General features: G+C 39.4%; 1 protein-coding gene across 1 annotated transcript; it reads left to right on the plus strand.

Annotated features, from left to right (window-relative positions):
- Positions 1-2,578: 2,578 nt before the first annotated feature.
- LOC121317989 (inner nuclear membrane protein Man1-like) lies at positions 2,579-17,091 on the plus strand. The gene is made up of 13 exons (XM_041254120.1): positions 2,579-4,043; positions 8,845-8,885; positions 9,709-9,778; positions 11,170-11,243; positions 11,336-11,415; positions 11,513-11,658; positions 12,639-12,740; positions 12,938-13,040; positions 13,423-13,601; positions 13,798-13,879; positions 14,246-14,351; positions 14,439-14,517; positions 14,863-17,091. The coding sequence occupies exons 1-13, from the start codon at positions 2,603-2,605 to the stop codon at positions 15,024-15,026; spliced, it is 2,667 nt and encodes an 888-aa protein (XP_041110054.1). The 5' UTR covers positions 2,579-2,602; the 3' UTR covers positions 15,027-17,091.
- Positions 17,092-18,136: the final 1,045 nt, after the last annotated feature.

The raw sequence follows: 18,136 nt of genomic DNA on the forward strand, positions 1-18,136 counted from the left end.
AGATTGGCCGCTTAATAGTGTCCTGGTTCATGGGAAACAGAACAGAATGAATCAACACAGAACATGTAGGGTTAAACAGAACAGAACCAACACAGAACATGTAGGGATAAACAGAACAGAACCAACACAGAACATGTAGGGATAAACAGAACAGAACCAACACAGAACATGTAGGGTTAAACAGAACAGAATCAACACAGAACATGTAGGGATAAACAGAACAGAACCAACACAGAACCTGTAGGATTAAACAGCACCAACATAGAACATGTAGGGATAAACAGAACAGAACCAACACAGAACATGTAGGGATAAACAGAACAGAACCAACACAGAACATGTAGGGATAAACAGAACAGAACCAACACAGAACATGTATGGATAAACAGAACAGAACCAACACAGAACATGTAGGGATAAACAGAACACAACCAATACAGAACATGTAGGGATAAACAGAACAGAACCAACACAGAACATGTAGGGATAAACAGAACAGAACCAATACAGAACATGTAGGGATAAACAGAACACAACCAATACAGAACATGTAGGGATAAACAGAACAGAACCAACACAGAACATGTAGGGATAAACAGAACAGAACCAACACAAAACATGTAGGGATAAACAGAACACATCCAACACAGAACATAAATGATAAATAGAATGCATTCCATATTCCAAAGAATCTCCAGAATGTTGCCCAGCTCAGGAGCAAGCTAGACTTGTAAGATCAGTATTGTTGGTGCACGCCTACTCGATGTGTTTTAGGTAGATTATATATAGAATATTGCATCGGGTGCTGTACACTACAAGTCTCTAAAGTTTCCACACTACAACAGGTCAGAGTGGGGAAATCAGCTTGTAACAATAATTAAACAGTGTTGTGAACATTAATCTTCATGTGACGTCATTTCCATCTGATGCAAAGACATTTCATATTGTGGTATCACTTCAATATCAGGTTCTAATATAGACTAAACAGTTGCCTATTTTATGCAAGTGCAGTAAATCCACACAAATAATAACAGTTTAACTTCATTGTGTTTACACGGTAATTGAAATGTACAATCCACCATAAAAAGATTAACAAAAAAAATCCTATTATTTGTTTATTTAGCAGACATCTTTCTTTATCCAAGGCGACTTACAGAGAATAGGGTGTGTGAACTATGCATCAGCTGCAGAGTCACTTACAACAGCGTCTCACCCCAAAGACGCAGCACAAGCTGATTGAAACAAGGACCTCCTGGTTACAAGCCCTTTTCTTAAGGTACAGTTCTAATGTAGTTTAACTCGTATCATTGTGCAAGATTTTTAACTGCACTCTGCTGTTTAAGTCTGAGTCTTAAACATTGTGAATAGGGAATGGAGTCATGGCAAGCCTTTGGGAGTGAGGATTACTGTAGAAACGCAGCAGAAGCGGTTGCTTTGTAGAAGATAGTGGTGTTAATGTAGATTCAGATTGTTAATGGTGTCTGCACTATGATTCCTCACACCCACCCACTTGGCTCTCTAGTCCCAATTTTTAAGACTCAGACATAGGCCTATTTGTAGTGATGATCAAGACTTTTTCACCCAAACTAAGGAAATATGTGGGTACTTATTTATTTTTTTAAGAAATGGTGGTTTTCCAGACAAGATATAATATAGAAAAGACAAGAATCTAGGAGAATATATAGTCCACGGCAAGATTCATCCTTCTGGGGACATACATATATATCAAAAGCTTCCAAAGGTCCCTTCTGTTTATTGCTTCTCAGTCTTCTTAATATTGTAAAGGTGACGGGAGGGTGCCAATAAATGTTCCAAATGTTTGAACTATAAATCTTATTTCAGGTGTCAGTACCTTTTTACTTTAAAGCTTAGGAGGGCACTGTTAATAATGACATTGGGAATCTAATATTCCATCTTTTTTGACTACTACTAGCCCAAGTATTGTAATTTGTACTGACACCACAGGAAATGAGACAGAAATACAAAAAAGCGCTTAATAATAATGCTGGAGGTCAGCCTCTATTTGGTATTGTGCCTAGTCTGAGCAGCGTGCACTGCCAGTTTGCCACCTTGTCAAGGTGAGCTGAACAGCTTGATTGAGATGGCTGAGGGATTCACGAAGCTCATTAACATCTAAAACAAAGAGCGCGGGAGAGAGCTGCAGTCGGGTGTTATTTAAAGAGGTAAGCCTCCAGTCTGGTTGAGGATTACAGTACTACTAATGCGGTTCTTTCTTTAGTAGTCTGGCGAGAGCCTTCATCTTAAGCCTTAATGTACCTTTCAAAACTATAAATAGGTTAACGTTTTTTTATTTATTATTATTTGTTTTGTTCATTGACAAACAGAATAGTTCTAACTGCAATGCCTCGTTTTTAGCAGCACGTCGCAGGATGCAGCACTCTGCACACACATCTGACCGTGCAGTGTTTGACGAGGTGTGTTTTATTGTAAAAGCTCCCGCGGCTCAGCCAGGTGTTAAATGCGCAGGTAGGTCGAGCTGCCTCCCTCACGCAGCGTACGTGAATGTGAACCAGTCAGTGTCTGCGTCTGGTCCGCTGACGTCACTTCCTGCAGAGCCTGTGCGAGAGAGCGTCGGGTAAAGATGGCGGCGGCGCAGCTAACGGATGAGGAGCTTCTCTCAGAGTTGAAGCGACTCGGCTTTATCCCAGGCCCGGTTACCGAGAGCACTCGGCCGGTGTACCTGAAAAAACTCAAGAAACTGCGGGAGGAGCAACCGCAGCAGCAGAGGGGGTCACTCGGAACCCGGGCGAGCAAAAGCAGAAACAGCAACACAGCGGCGGGAGCGGCGGGATCCGGAGCCAGGCCAGCCCGCAGTGACGTCACCCACCTGAGCGCTGGCAGGAGCCCCGGCAGCTGCCCGGCTCTCAGCCCGAAGAGCTCCGGGCGAGCGGGCAAGCTGTTACTGGGCTTCAGCTCCGACGAGTCGGACGCCGAAATCAACCAGAATAAAGGCGGCCTAGTGCACCGCAGTGGTAGGAGAGAACGGGGCTCCGGGCATCATTTCCAGCAACACAGGCCTACAGCCACTAGCGGCAGCAGGAGTCAAGGAGGCGGCGTGAGTAGCAACACCAGTAAACCCTTTAATAGTTCAGCGCTACCAGACGGGAAGACAGGCGGAGGGGGTGCTTGGTGGGGGCCAAAGGGTAAATCGGCCACCGGAGTTCACCACCTCATGCATACCGAGCGAGGGGTTTACGGCGAGAAGGAGGAGGAGGAGGAGGAGGAGGAGGATGATTACGACGAAGAGGACCGGGAGAGAGGCAACCCGACTCTGAATGGCAACAGTGCGTCTTGTGCAAGCAGCAGACAGCTAGCGGGGGATTATTCAGACTCTGACGAGGAGGAAGAGGACAATCCAGGGAAGGAAAGACATATAGGTCGGCGGCTTGGCCCCAGACGGAGTCTCTCTAAATCAGTGCTGTCTGTTAATAAAAGTGCCAGGGGGATGGACAGCGGCCAGGAAGGGACAGGAGGCGGTGTAATCATAATAAATGACAAGGCTGCCGCTGAGAGTCTAGACATAGCCAGAGACCAAGAGGGGGAAAAGAAAGACCGCGGCGGCTTTGGAATTGGTAGCGGGTTGCGGAACCGCAGCAGCTGTAGAAGCGAGTCCTGGCTCCTCTCCACCGCCATGGGGGAAGGCACTGCAGACTCCTCGGCTAATAACCATGTGAGCAGCAACAACGGCGGAGGCGGCGTTAGCTCTGCGACAAAGGCGAGATATTCCTCTTACAACAGTGTCGCATCGCCAGCCACCGCTTCCTTGTCTCCTCGGTCGAATCACTCAAACCACACAGGCTCGAATCATGCTTACAGCAGAACCGGACCGACGAAAAAGCTGCCGGAGACCGAAGAGGAACTCTTGCAGCAGTTCAGAAGGGACGAGGTGTCTTCCACGGGGAGATTCAGCGCCCACTACCTGTCCATGTTTCTACTGACTGCAGCCTGTCTGTTCTTCGTTTTACTGGGGCTGACTTACCTGGGGATGCGGGGGCATGGAGGTGCAGAAGCAGACGTCGTTAGTAAGTATAAGAAGTTTTTTTCTTTTTTTAATTGGTTGTCGATTTTTTTTTTTTTCAGACAACCATGTTTTTATCTTTTAAATACAGTATTTATGTCAATGTGTGCTTATTATAGGTATGCTTATCTTAATGCTGCCGTTTGCAATTTGACTATGTAGGCTGTAGTTAATTTTTTTAAAGGCAATACATTAATAATTCACAGTATATTATAAATAGCCTTTTGTACAGATCATTGTTTACACCCTCTAAAGTCAGCAAAGTGTATTTGTCCCTATATAGCCTACTATGTTACACTGCCTGATGCACCTTACTATGTCGATGCCAAATCTAGTCTTGGTTGGAGTGGAGATATGGCCTCCTTTCAAGTGTACCAGACATTGTAATGAACTCACAGCTTGTCAATTGAATTTAGGTTGCCGAGGTATGTGCCCTTCTCCTGTCTTTTGACAGTCTGTATTCAGCATTTATTTTGACCAATAAAAAAAACAATCTGCCTTTGAAATCACAGGGAGGGGGGTGTATGTATGTTGCAAAACCCAATACACATGCTTCTTTTTTTCCCCAGGCATTTAAGCCATGGTAAATTAAGGAAGAAACTGATTTCTGATCCAATCACCCCCCCCCCCCCCCCCCCCCCAACAAAGATTCATAAAACCAAATACTTGTATAGAATATTTCGATTTGATAAATAAACCAACAAATTGTTTGACCTGTGCTGTTGGAGTTTGATGAGAGAATAACCATAATCTTGACTGGTAGTTAAGACAAAGTGTGGAAGAACGGTTGCTGGAAATGACTTGAATCTACAAATAATTTTACATGCATTACAAACCAGAATAGTCACATACTTTGTTTTATTTATTAAATGTGTAGCTTTTAAGTGGCATGTGCTTCCACCCCAAACTCAATTTGTTAACCAGCAGTAGGAAAAACAGTCATTCTTCATCAGATATTGACTAGCCCTGGAATTGCTTTCGCTCTTATTGTTTTTACTTTGTTTGATAAATTAGAAGCTGTGGTTGCCAACAAACATTCTAGTTAATACATGCTCTTAAAATAAGCCATGCAAGCAAATTTGAACACATTAGTTTGTGGAAAAATATTCAGCAGACACTGCACTGTATATCTCAAGTTCACATGGGCAAGAGGGGGGGTTCTTTGCAAGCTGCCCCAAATACCGTTTTATGACAGGACTTAAATTCAAGGCTACTCCAGTTTCCATTGGTACATTTATCTTCAGTGATTACTGGAATGTCAAACTGCAGAATTGTTGCATAATATGACGCAGCAAACACCGGTTTAAGGGAATTTCAATATTTTGCTCCTGACCCGCAAGTTATAGTATGCACAATTTATGCAAACCTCAGCACAGTAAACCCCCCCCTTTATCACAAGGATACAATATCCTTACCTGGGGATATAGTTGAGGCAGGTGTAATCCCCACACCCCCCATATATTTAGGAACTGCTTGACCAATAGTCACCAAACAAGATACTTTAGCATAAGTTATATTAGGTATCTTAATCTTGGCTATATGGAATCTGTTTGTTTGTCTGTCCGTCCAACTGTCTTCATTTTTTAGAATGCTTTTCTAGAATGCATCCATGTCTTTTTTTTTCAAAAGAATTAATGTTTTACACTCATAAGTGGGTCATTCCCTACTGTTGGTCACTAATGCCCCAACTAAAAGATAATGCTAAATCGGATCATCCTGTAACATGCATATTTGAATGTATTTAGATACATGGAGACAGTCTGATTGGGACACTGAATGTATGTTTTTCCAACATAATCTGCGCTAAATCCTTACATTTCACAGAAGGCGGCTAACATTTGAGGGAATGTCTGGAATTAGGTCACAAGTATCCTGTCTTTATTAGCCAGGTTCCTTCTGCATTTCCGCCTCTTGATCTTCAGCGTGTCTTTATGCCTCCTGCTGTCTTACTGCATGCAAAAATACATTTGACTGTATTTTTAATCCAAACACTATGTGGAGTCACGGACGCAGGGATAAAGAGCAACACACCCTTAAGATCACACCAGTCTGGTGTGACAGAGTGGATTCCATGTGTAGAAGCTAAAGCGAGTAGAAAATCCTAACTAATATATATATACACATACATATATATACATACATACATACATACATACATACATACATACATACGTACAGCTCTGGAAAACATTGAGACCACTGCAAATTTCTCTGGTTTTACTATTTATAGGTATGTGTTTGGGTAAAATGAATATTTTTGTTTTATTTTGTAAACTACTGACAACATTTCTCCCAAATTCCAAATAAAAATATTGTCATTTAGAGCATTTATTTGCAGAAAATGACAATTGGTCAAAATAACAAAAAAGATGCAGTGTTGTCAGACCTCAAATAATGCAAAGAAAATAAGTTCATATTCATTTCTAAACAACACAATACTAATGTTTTAACTTAGGAAGAGTTCAGAAATCAATATTTGGTGGAATAACCCTGATTTTCAAGCACAGCTTTCATGCATCTTGGCATGCTCTCCACCAGTCTTTCACATTGATGTTGGGTGACTTTATGCCACTCCTGGCGCAAAAATTCAAGCAGCTTGGCTTTGTTTGATGGCTAGTGACCATCCGTCTTCCTCTTGATCACATTCCAGAGGTTTTCAATGGGGTTCAGGTCTGGAGATTGGGCTGGCCATGACCACACCTTGATTGACCTGTCTGTGTGCAATGGAGCATTGTCCTGCTGGGAAAACCAATCCTCAGAGTTGGCGAACATTGTCAGAGCAGAAAGAAGCAAGTTTTCTTCCAGGACAACCTTGTACTTGGCTTGATTCATGCGCCCTTCACAAAGATAAATCTGCCCGATTCCAGCCTTGCTGAAGCACCCCCAGATGAGTCCAATTTTCAGCTTTGCCCAACACCTAGTCGTCTAATGGTTAGACGGAGACCTGGAAAGGCCTACAAGCCACAGTGTCTCGCACCCACTGTGAAATGTGATGGAGGATCAGTGATGATATGGGGGTGCTTCAGCAAGGCCTGAATCGGGCAGATTTGTCTTTGTGAAGGACGCATGAATCAAGCCAAGTACAAGGTTGTCCTGGAAGAAAACTTGCTTCCTTTCTGCTCTGACAATGTTCGCCAACTCTGAGGATTGGTTTTCCCAGCAGGACAATGCTCCATTGCACACAGACAGGTCAATCAAGGTGTGGTCATGGCCAGCCCAATCTCCAGACCTGAACCCCATTGAAAACCTCTGGAATGTGATCAAGAGGAAAATAGGTGGTCACAAGCGATCAAACAAAGCCGAGATGCTTGAATTTTTGCGACAGGAGTGGCATCAAGTCACCCAACATCAATGTGAAAGACTGGTGGAGAGCATGCCAAGACACATGAAAGCTGTGCTTGAAAATCAGGGTAATTCCACCAAATATTGATTTCTGAACTCTTCCTAAGTTAAAACATTAGTATTGTGTTTAGAAATGAATCTGAACTTATTTTCTTTGCATTATTCGAGGTCTGACAACACTGCATCTTTTTTGTTATTTTGACCAGTTGTCATTTTCTGCAAATAAATGGTCTAAATGACAATATTTTTATTTGGAATTTGGGAGAAATGTTGTCAGTATAATGAAACAAAATAAATAGAATAAAACAAAAATGTTCATTTTACCCAAACACATACCTATAAATAGTAAAACTGATAATTTTGCAGTGGTCTCAATTTTTTCCAGAGCTGTATATATAGTATGAGATGTGTACAACATATCAAAACGTTGGGCAGCTGGATCTTTGAGGTAATATATATTTGGCTGTGGCAACATCTAAAGTGTTCTTTTTTTATTTTATCTAATTTAAAAAATGTTAAATACAGTTCATAAACTGTAATAACCATGTAAATGCACAGTGTGAATTGGATTATACTTTAGGGCAGAAGGAGTGAGAGATATATATATCATTTTCTTAAATGTTCAATTAGCAGTGCTCTCTACCTTTTTTAATGACTTTTTAAAATTAAAGTGAAGTAGAGGTACTTGCTTAATTTTGAATTATTTCCAGGACTGGATTATTGGAAATAATTGACAGGTTCTTGGCAAGTCTGGGTGGCTTGTCTGGAAAAGCTGGTACTTTTGCATGCAGTGTCAAGCACTAGCAAGAGCTCATGCAATGCATTTATTGTTTTGAAGCGGGGGGAATTGATTTTTATTGCTTCCTAATTTATCTTTTCATTTTCTTTTATATAGTAAGCTATAATGGCCTCTGACACATTTCTGCTGTAGGGTCCCTTCTCGAGCTGTGTTGGTGGATTTCCCTTTTTGTGGGGTGGGGTGGGGTGGGTGGATGAACTTGTTGGAGGTGGCTATCTGTAAGTGTTCTGTGTACCTGCTTTGGTCTTGTGGGTTAGGGTCACGTCTGTCTCCCTGTTGTGTTAAAGTATTGTCTTGGAGAAACAAACTGAGGTGGGGCATCCTGACTGTGGATGTGTGAATCATTGTCTCAGCTTGAATGCTTGAAACAAGTGTGTCATTGTTCAACTGCTACATTTTATCTCGTGTGTGTGTTTTTTTTTTATTTTTTTTCAATACAATTTAAAAAGTCCAAACTCTTAACACCGCATTTATCGCCCTTTTATCAATCACAATGTAGTTCTTTGGACTGTGTGCTGTATTTCTAGCTGAGCGTCGTAGCAGTGTTTTTTCTCCATCTGTAAAACGCTATCGTAGCACGGTCAGGGTGGAATTTGGAGCAAGTTTTCCCAAGTAATGAAGAACTGGTATGTGTAACTTCAATTATGCTTTTTTTCCCCTCCAGTTAGGAGCCATCCATTTGGCAGTGACTTTGATGCTCAGTATGTAAGTATCTGCCTATCTATCTATGTATTGTACTGTACTTTTTTTTTGTTGGGCTTTAACCCTTTGCAGGCCATTTATTCAGCGCTTGTCAGGTGCGTCGGGTCCAATTTATTTTCACATGCGCTGTTTATTTTACTTGCAGTATAAAAAAAAAAAAAATCGGTGTAAAACAGGTTTAAAAAGCATTGAATTGCAAAAGCACCCTCAGTACTGTATCTACAGCTAAGCCCCACCCCTTGTTCGCTGTATTTCACATACCTCTTTATAGACGTGCATACTGATAAATCCCCTCCTGATCACTCATTTTATCACCAAACTCCTCAATAATGTGATCCAAGTCATTATTTTATTACTATAACATCAAGTAAAAGCTCTGCAAACGGCTGTGATATTCTTTGAGCCCTGGATGCAGAAGCAGCAATGTCCGTGTTATCTCTAGTGGATGGGGCTATGAGATGCTCCCCTTTTTTTTTGGTTTCATTCAGCTCTATCAGTCTCACTCTGCCATTGAAAGGTTTTCTTGGCTTTTTCCAGAGAAAAAACGACTAAAGACCTGTCCTTTGTGTCTTTTTGATGTCGGACAGGGTCCGACATTGGACTGGAAAGGGAAAATTGTAATGTCGGACCTGGTCTAACATAGGACTGCAAAGGGTTAATACATCTTGGTAATACCTGTTTAGCCCATTTTATGACAAAGATTTCCAAAATGGTGGTATACAATGTAGGCTAAACCAAACAAGACCTGCTTTCTGAAGAAAATGGATGCACAGAATAATGAACTATATAAATTGATTTCTTTTTTTGTCTTTCTCCCTCCCTTTAGGAAGACGAAGAAAAGTCACAAATCCTGAACATTTTACTTCGCCTACATGACCATCTGGCGCAAATAGCAGGTATAGTTCTACTGTCTCGGTGTTCCTTTCTGGTTTAATGTAAAAGCGCTCCTCCCTTGTGGCATTTCACTTGGCCAGATTCTCAAATGATAACCACAAAATAATCCTGCTTTCATTAAGACATACAAAACAATTACCTCAATCTGCATGTACAGTTTCTTTGAGAAATATCTTGAAACCATCATTAGACGAAATATGATTTGCTTTTTTGTTGTCCATTTCTACTATTTTACCTCCAATGCTGAAAACTAGATTTTAGCAACCTAAATGAAAACAATGCAGCACCTAACTTTGTTCCACTCCCTACTGCACATTACAGGTCACAGAAAAGCAGTACAGACGCACTGATAGGCTGATTAAAACTTAGATCTCATTTGAATAGTAAACAACAATGTTAACTGATTTTGGAGATTTTTTTTTTTATTTCTGGATGTGTTTTTTTTTTGCTTGCGTGCAATACACACAGGGTGGCAAAATAATAAAAAAGGGTTTCTACAGAAGGAAGATGCATAGTTTGCGTCTCTTGCGTTGTGCAGTTGTTAATTTAAACAAGGTTTCTTTTTTTTTCTCCGTACTTGCCCATATGCATTGGCCCCTGAAAGAGGTGAATTTCGTGGTGACCCCTCAATTTCACGATTTCTGTGAAATCGCGATTTAGATAGACCCATAGGTATGATATGTGGGGGGCAAAAGTTAGAAATGGCTTTTTTACAGCAAGGAGTTGGGTGGTATAATGTGCAAGCTCTGCCAGAAACACACAAAAGATTGTAAAGGATCAGGGGGTAAATGGAGCAGTGTGGGCTGGGTACAAATTAGAGTAGATTATTATTCGTGATTCAGTTTCTTATTATTCATATGCTTTGTCTTATTTATTTAAGATAAGACCATTTTATTTTTCCGTTAAAAGGGCTCCCGGCTATACAGAATTCCTGGGGAGAACCCTTAGCAAGTTTATGAACCAGTGTTTGCATATGGACATCTTGAAAACCAGACAAACAGAAAATAATGGTTTTCAATATTTTATTTAGAAACTAAAGAAATTTACAACAAAGTACTTGCACAGTCATTACAAATAAAGTATTGAATCTTTTAGAATGTGTCTGCCTTGGAATACTCTAGTTACATAGTTGGTAGAGATTCATTTTCAGTTTAATCCAGCACTTTTTTTTGTGGAGTGGGGGGATAATAAGCATTCTGTTTTAATAAATGGTTGCAGGCTTTCTATTCTAAACTGTTTATTTCATAAAACACTGGCTTATTCCGTGTTGGTTTACAGTTATTGCATTATGCTATTTGACTGTACTGAGATACTGAAACCCATGGCTTGTGTAATTGTGTTGACCTTTGACAACAGCATCAGCAGCAGGATATAATATTTGTTACATCTGCAGGTGAACATGACTGTGGTTATCATTTCCATGAGAACAGAAGTCTTTCTGTCCAGGAAGCTTCAGAACTTTTAATAGTACGTATTATTTCTTTGTTTTGTTAACTCAAATTTCAACTTTGAAATCTTATTTGAAATGAATGCTGTTCTCATCCCTCTCTTTCTCCTAGATTTCTAATTGTAGTTATAAAGAGAAAGTTTCCACTGCACTCGAGTGGATTCTCAAAAGTGGAGAAGATGTAGGGATAAGGTAAGCTTAAAATATATTCAACATGATATTAAAACATGATTTTGAAAAAAATAAAAATAAATACAATGTTAATGTTTTGCTTTGTTTTGTGTTAAAGGTTGATTGGCAGTGATCCTAAAGAGGAAGTAAACCAAGTTTCAGATATCAAGTATCTCGAGTCCACTCATCCCAACATGTCCTTTATCTGTCGTTTTCAACGTGCTTTTGTTACGGTCATCAACAGAATACTCATTTTTCTCATAGGTGCGTATAAAGTTGAACACAGTTATTTTAAAGTTAGTATCCTGAATTTTGTCATGCAAAAGGTGTTACTATTTTTACCTGAGTGACCACCTGCTCAGCTTGTGCTTACAGTATATGTAAAATATCTTACACCCACACCTTGACAAGCACCTTATAGGTATTCTGCGTCAATATCTTGCATAGACTGAAGCTGCATATTGCTATTCTGATTTTATATTGGCATCTAACTACATTTTTTACAACAATTTTTGAAACTGCTTAACTTTAAAAGGAAGAACTCCAGGATTATACAGCATAAATGATGTTGAATATCATTTTGTTTAGGAGAATGTCCTCAACAAATGCACAGTACGTGGGTCATTTTTTATTTGTGTTATTGGCTTTGAACAAAAAGCTGTTTTCAGAAGAGTTTTTATTTATTTTGCTTTGAAATATTTTCTTTTTGAAGTCCTACTGCTTTGATACGTAATATCGCCTGAACATGTGTGTTAAGTTAAACGTCTCAAGCTTTAAACCTGTTCTACAGAATAGTTTTAGCAATTTGGAAATACATATACACAGCAAAGTCCATTTTTCTTATCTCTTTTAAAGACAATTTTTTGGCATTTTTTCTACAATTCTGTATTGCTCTTTCTGCTTTATAGAAATATTTAGGCTTCCTACACCTTTTCTTAAAAGGGTGAGTTTCTGAAGAAGTGGTTTTAGAAAGAACCACCGTAATGTTCATGTCAGTACTTGCTCTCAGGCGAGGAGGGGGCAGAAATTATTGGTCAATACCATGACTGGTCATTGAGGATGTGATTTTCCTGTGCTTTGTGAGTGTGTATGTGGAAGTAAAGCCAGTTTAAACTCAATTTAACCATCCACTCGGGTTTTCAGGTTTCTGAAATCTTTGTGTGCTGATTTGTCAGCATGCTAGATTGTCATACCTCTTAACAACCTTTCCTTTCTATAATTATACATGTTTCTTGTCGTTGCAGGTATTGGAATTGTGTGGGGAGTTCTTTGGTACATGAAGTATCGCTGGAGGAAGGAAGAGGAAGAGACCAGACAGATGTACGACATGGTGGAAAAAATCATAGGTAATGCTGTGAATCTTTTGTATTGATTTTTAAAACCTACATTGAATGACATTACTATTGCTAACAAATGGGGAAACAATTTGTAAACATGCATTATGGAAATGGTGTAGTGACTGGGTTGACATAATGAAGCCTAACAATGATCAGTAGAGGTGTGTCTCATTTTTGTGGTACCTTTCCTTTCCTTCACCCAATAGATGCATTAAAAAGTCATAATGAAGCTTGCCAGGAAAGCAAAGACTTGCAGCCTTATCTACCAATTCCACATGTGCGAGACTCCCTGGTCCAGCCTCAGGCCAGGTATGTATTTATAAACAGGGTTCTGTACTTGAATCGGTGCAGTAACGTACAGATTTATCATCCTCGCTTGATAGCTGATACTGACGTGCATTTAAAATAGCTTGGTTCACAGCTATATTCTATGATTCTCTAAATAAGTTCCATTACAGGTGTTAAATAAAAATGAACTCTTTCACTGCCATACAATCTCTGGTCATATCAGTTATACAGATGTAATTGTCATTTCCCTTTACATTATTCCCCTGGGTATGCTTTTGTTTTTGTCACAAAGTTGGCAGACCACACAAGTATATGGTATTCAGACAGCATAAATCTATAATTTGTATATTGTTTGACATAATTTGAAGAAATCAATGCTTTTTCCTAATGAAAATTATTTCAGGAAGAAAATGAAAAAAGTATGGGACAGAGCAGTTAATTTCCTCGCCACAAATGAATCTCGCATTCGAACCGAAACACAAAGACTAGGAGGGGCAGACTTCCTGGTTTGGAGATGGACCCAGCCATCATCTCCCTGTGATAAAATATCCATTATGCCATCCAAAGTATGGCAGGGAAAAGGTAACTTTCTCTTTATGGCTATCATATGTTTATTAAAGGGGTAGAGAGGGAATATCCAGTGAAGTTGGGGGTGGTATTTGGATTAGTTCAGAAATTAGTATTGCATGTAATTCACCTTAATCATGCTTTCTAATGAGCAAACCTTCAACATGAAATATGCAATAATGCTATCTTCCCTTTTACTTCTTTTCACCAGCTTTCCCCCTTGACAAGAGAAACTCTCCTCCTAACAGTTTAACGCCTTGTTTAAAGATCCGCAACATGTTTGATCCAGTAATGTGAGTATAACACACTGCGATCAATGTAGTTTTACTAAGTGATTTATTTTTACTTGTTTAAGACTTTCCAGTCTCTTCTTCTGAAAACGGCTCTTTGTCTACCTTCGGGTAGTAATATTTTTTTGCCGATGAGCTTGCCTCTTGTAAGGGCATGTGACCAACATTTTAACTGTTTGTTTGGTTTCTTGAAGTGAAGGGCACCAAGCACTGAACAAAGTAATCCTGTTTCAGTGTAAAATTACACATGGGGGGTGGGCACTGCAGCTTTACATAGGTAGACTTGTCCACAAAGGCTTTTAATTAAAATACTTCATGTTTATGTGGTTCGGTGCTTGAAATACCCATATATGTGCATCTCTATTACAGGGAAGTTGGAGAGGATTGGCATTTGGCAATTCATGAAGCCATCCTAGAGAAGTGCAGTGATAATGACGGAATTGTTCACATTGCTGTAGACAAGAACTCGCGCGAGGTTAGTTTTGACATTTTTAAAATATTATGTCATTTTTTTGTGATGTTGTCTCTGAAGTATAACACCTTCTACCTTGTCCGTTTTCAGGGATGTGTATATGTGAAATGTCTCTCTGCAGAATATGCTGGCAAGGCTTTTAAGGCATTGCATGGCTCTTGGTTTGATGGTAAGTTTTTGAACTATTGGCTGTAAATGGCATTACTGCTCATATACAAGTATGTTAAACATGGCATTAATATAGAGGTGCTTTGGGTAACTAATTTAATGCAGTATTAGAATCCTATTTACTTACCCTTGACTGTACAGTGTTGTCTGGCATCTTTAATGTTGACTTACAGACTTTTACAAATGAGAAATATAAGCATGAATTGTGTGTAGGGGGGGAACTCTGTTTTTAAACAAGATTGTTTATTAACAGTGTGTAAGCATATGTGGTGGTTTTTGTATTTAATTTTTTTTTAAACTTGGGTAGCCACAATGTAAGCTTGTTCACTAGATCTTTTCTTTACAGGGAAGCTAGTAACAGTGAAGTACCTCCGACTAGACCGATACCACCAGCGTTTTCCCCTGGCCCTGAGCTGCAACACTCCTCTTAAAGCGTCTAACACACACATGAACACAATGTCTCACCTGCGTCTGCGCACTGGCACAGTGAACTCGCAGGGACGCTCCTGAGAGTCTGCCTCCGAGTTGTGACTGTGTGCAGCATTTGGGATACTCCTGTGCAGATGCCGTCTTCCTTTTTTACCTCTTGTGTTTGGTTTTCTATGTAAACATTTCATTTATAAATAGACCTTTGGGGCCATTTAAGGAAGGTGGAGAAAGTGTTTTGTTGGGAGTTTGGTAGCATCCGATGAGGTGGCTTAAGAATTGAGCAGTCAACAACAAAAGCAAAGCACTTCGTGTAATCTTGATTAAAAGAAGCGTTGGAATACATCTTTGGTCGTAGAAGCTCTGCATGAAGGACCTGGACTAATTTTTTATTTTTATTTCTGTTTTTTTATTTTTTTTGCTTGATGCAGTGGATATATATGAAAGTTAGTAGTCTTTATTTTTAATACAAGTAAAAATCATCTGAAGATTACCAAGGAGATACAAGGCTTCTAATTATAATTGCACATTTTTAGAAATCGTCCCCAAATTAAAGTATTTGCCAGCCTCTGAGTTGCTTTTTAGCTGCATGAACTGGTTAAAATATTGCCCATATTTAAGCTTTTAAGTGTATGATTATGTGGTTATTTATTTCCTACAAGATGTTTGGGGTGATGTAATCCCCCATAGTAGTGCAAGTATGACTAAAAAAGGCACGCTCAACCACTTCGACGGGTGCTGAAGTATGCAAATGTAGATGATGGTGGTGCTGACAGCAGTAGCTTTTTTCCAAATGTTTGTATAAAAGCAAACATAAGCTTCCTGTTTTCTGATGTGTAAATTTAAATCCTACAGCCAGCACCCGTATACAGAGGTGGGGGACATGAGATGATACAGTACACATATAAATGGCTGTATATGTACGGTAGAACTAAGTTACAGAAATGAGCAATAATACTCATGGTTGCTGGACCTTGAACAGTTTTGCTGGTTAACTTTCCATTTATTTACTGCCATAGAGATCACGTTACATTTTTTCTTCATTCCATTTTGGATACAGATGACCACTACCAACATGCAGTGTGTACTATAATTTATTTCAAATAACCTATTTCCAACCACATGCAGGTATAACTATAGGTGACTGGAACACAAACAAATAACCTTGACCCAATGTATTGGCACACTATTTTTATTATTTTTCAACTCGAAAGAAGCTGAACATGTTTACATAATTCTCAAAACTGCAAGAAAGGAGCACTCCTTTTACTATTTAATCGAACTAACAAGAGAAAGGACAAGTGAAATCCAGTCTGTTTGAGATCTAATGAGGTTAGCTGGTGAATTCAGTTGAACTTTTATTGTAGTTTGCAAGGTTGTGTATTTAAATCCTGTAATCAAATACTATGATGCAGATGAGAACGAGAGGGTATATATTAATAAACTTATGGTCACTGTTTATAAACATACTGTGTAGTTTATGCTGGGTGTTTTGCAGCATGAATTTGTTCAGACGATGCACATTTTAAATGTAAGAAACCTGATGCACACTCCCCACAGCAAAGAACCTTACGGTGCCTTAACTTTTGTGCTTTTTTTATTACTGGCACTGCATTTCTTGAGTGTATTTGGGTTTATAAACTGTTGGATGGTGAAACTTTTAATCTGTTGTGTTCATTGCACAGAGCTAATACTATGTAAAAGAAATTCTAGCAAGGAATCTTGCTGTATTTTGTGTGCATCATGGTAATGTTTATATTTTTATATGTTCTGGCCTGACTTTGCACCTGAATTTTTTATGACCTGTTGATGGAGTGAATGTAACGTTGATGTGGTATTTTCCAAGGGTGATGCTTGATTTAGCTGCATCTTTTCATTAATTTTTTCCTGCTTCTGATGTATGTCATGTAAACACTGTACACTTATATAATTGTAATGTACTATTATGCAGCTTACTTTCCATAAACTGTTAAGTTGACCAATATCCCTACCTGCAAGACAGATGGGAAGGTGTATAATATCCAGACATTTAAAGTTCAGATGTTTTATTGTAATTAAACTTTGTCACTTGTCTTGTAAAAACAACTCGAATTCAAGGTTTATTAGGGGTTTTTAATGGTGAGTCATGTATTAAAGATTTTAAAATTGATCTATGGACTATTATAAGTGTTTCACTGAAGTGGGAAGGTGTTCAGAGCCTTTTAAAACAGCCTAACAGTCTGTTTAAAATACTTTAGCCATTGATCTCTCCCAGTCCCAGCAGGTTGTATGTGCTTTTTTGTTTTGTTTTTATGCAAACATAGGCAGATAATATTGTAAAAGCATAGACACACTGAAGAACTGTACATATTATTTACCATATATTTGCTGGAGAGTATTGAGCGCATCTCCCATGCAATGTTTACGAGTGCTTGTGTATTTGGAGATTATCACAACATCCTGACCTTTTAGATGTTTCTTTATGGGAGGGGTTGGGATACTTAGCCATAGGTAAGAACCCCTGTGTCACGTCCAGGAAGCATTGGACTGTTACCTGCTTCAATACTTCAGTAGAGCAAGTGGGGAGCCAGTGCTAGTTTGTTTTGTATGGAAGCAGGATACTTGCGATGGCAGAAGCATTTATAGAAAAGCGTAATAAAACCTCAGTTCGAGGCAACAGAATTCATAACCACTCCCAAATGCTCAGTACAGGTGTTCTAATCCAGCCTCTCATACAGAGTCTGCTCAGGAGGACAGGTGTATTAATCCCACCCCTCATACGGAGTCTGCTCAGGAGGACAGGTGTATTAATCCCACCCCTCATACAGAGTCTGCTCAGAGTACAGATGTATTAATCCCACCCCTCATACAGAGTCTGCTGAGTCAGGTGTTCTAATCCACTGTAATTGATGCAGGATTCAGGTAACTGGATGGGATTTTGACTGCTGGTACATGACCGTTTCAGTAATATTCATTTTTTTCCCCCTGCAGATCTGCAATTCTGACTTGTTCACATACTGAAACCGAGCAGATTTTGTTTTCAGAGGATAACTACACCGTCTAACAAATTTTTTTGTTTGTTTTTTTGTTGCTGGGTAGTAAGTGTTATTTCCTAATTCCTTATGCCTCAAGTACAGAAAATGGTTATTATTCCTCACAAACTTTGCTTTTGTGACCAGGACAGTGATATTTCAAAATATCACTATTTCCAATGG

This window comes from Polyodon spathula, chromosome 7 (assembly GCF_017654505.1).
Source record: "Polyodon spathula isolate WHYD16114869_AA chromosome 7, ASM1765450v1, whole genome shotgun sequence".
Classification (NCBI taxonomy): Eukaryota; Metazoa; Chordata; class Actinopteri; order Acipenseriformes; family Polyodontidae; genus Polyodon; species Polyodon spathula.

Coding starts and splice junctions, on each gene's coding strand:
- LOC121317989 (XM_041254120.1), top strand. CDS start 2,603: ATGGCGGCGGCGCAGCTAACGGATGAGGAGCTTCTCTCAGAGTTGAAG. Junction 8,886..9,708: donor GTGACTTTGATGCTCAGTAT/GTAAGTATCTGC, acceptor CCCTCCCTTTAG/GAAGACGAAGAAAAGTCACA. Junction 11,416..11,512: donor GGAGAAGATGTAGGGATAAG/GTAAGCTTAAAA, acceptor TTTGTGTTAAAG/GTTGATTGGCAGTGATCCTA.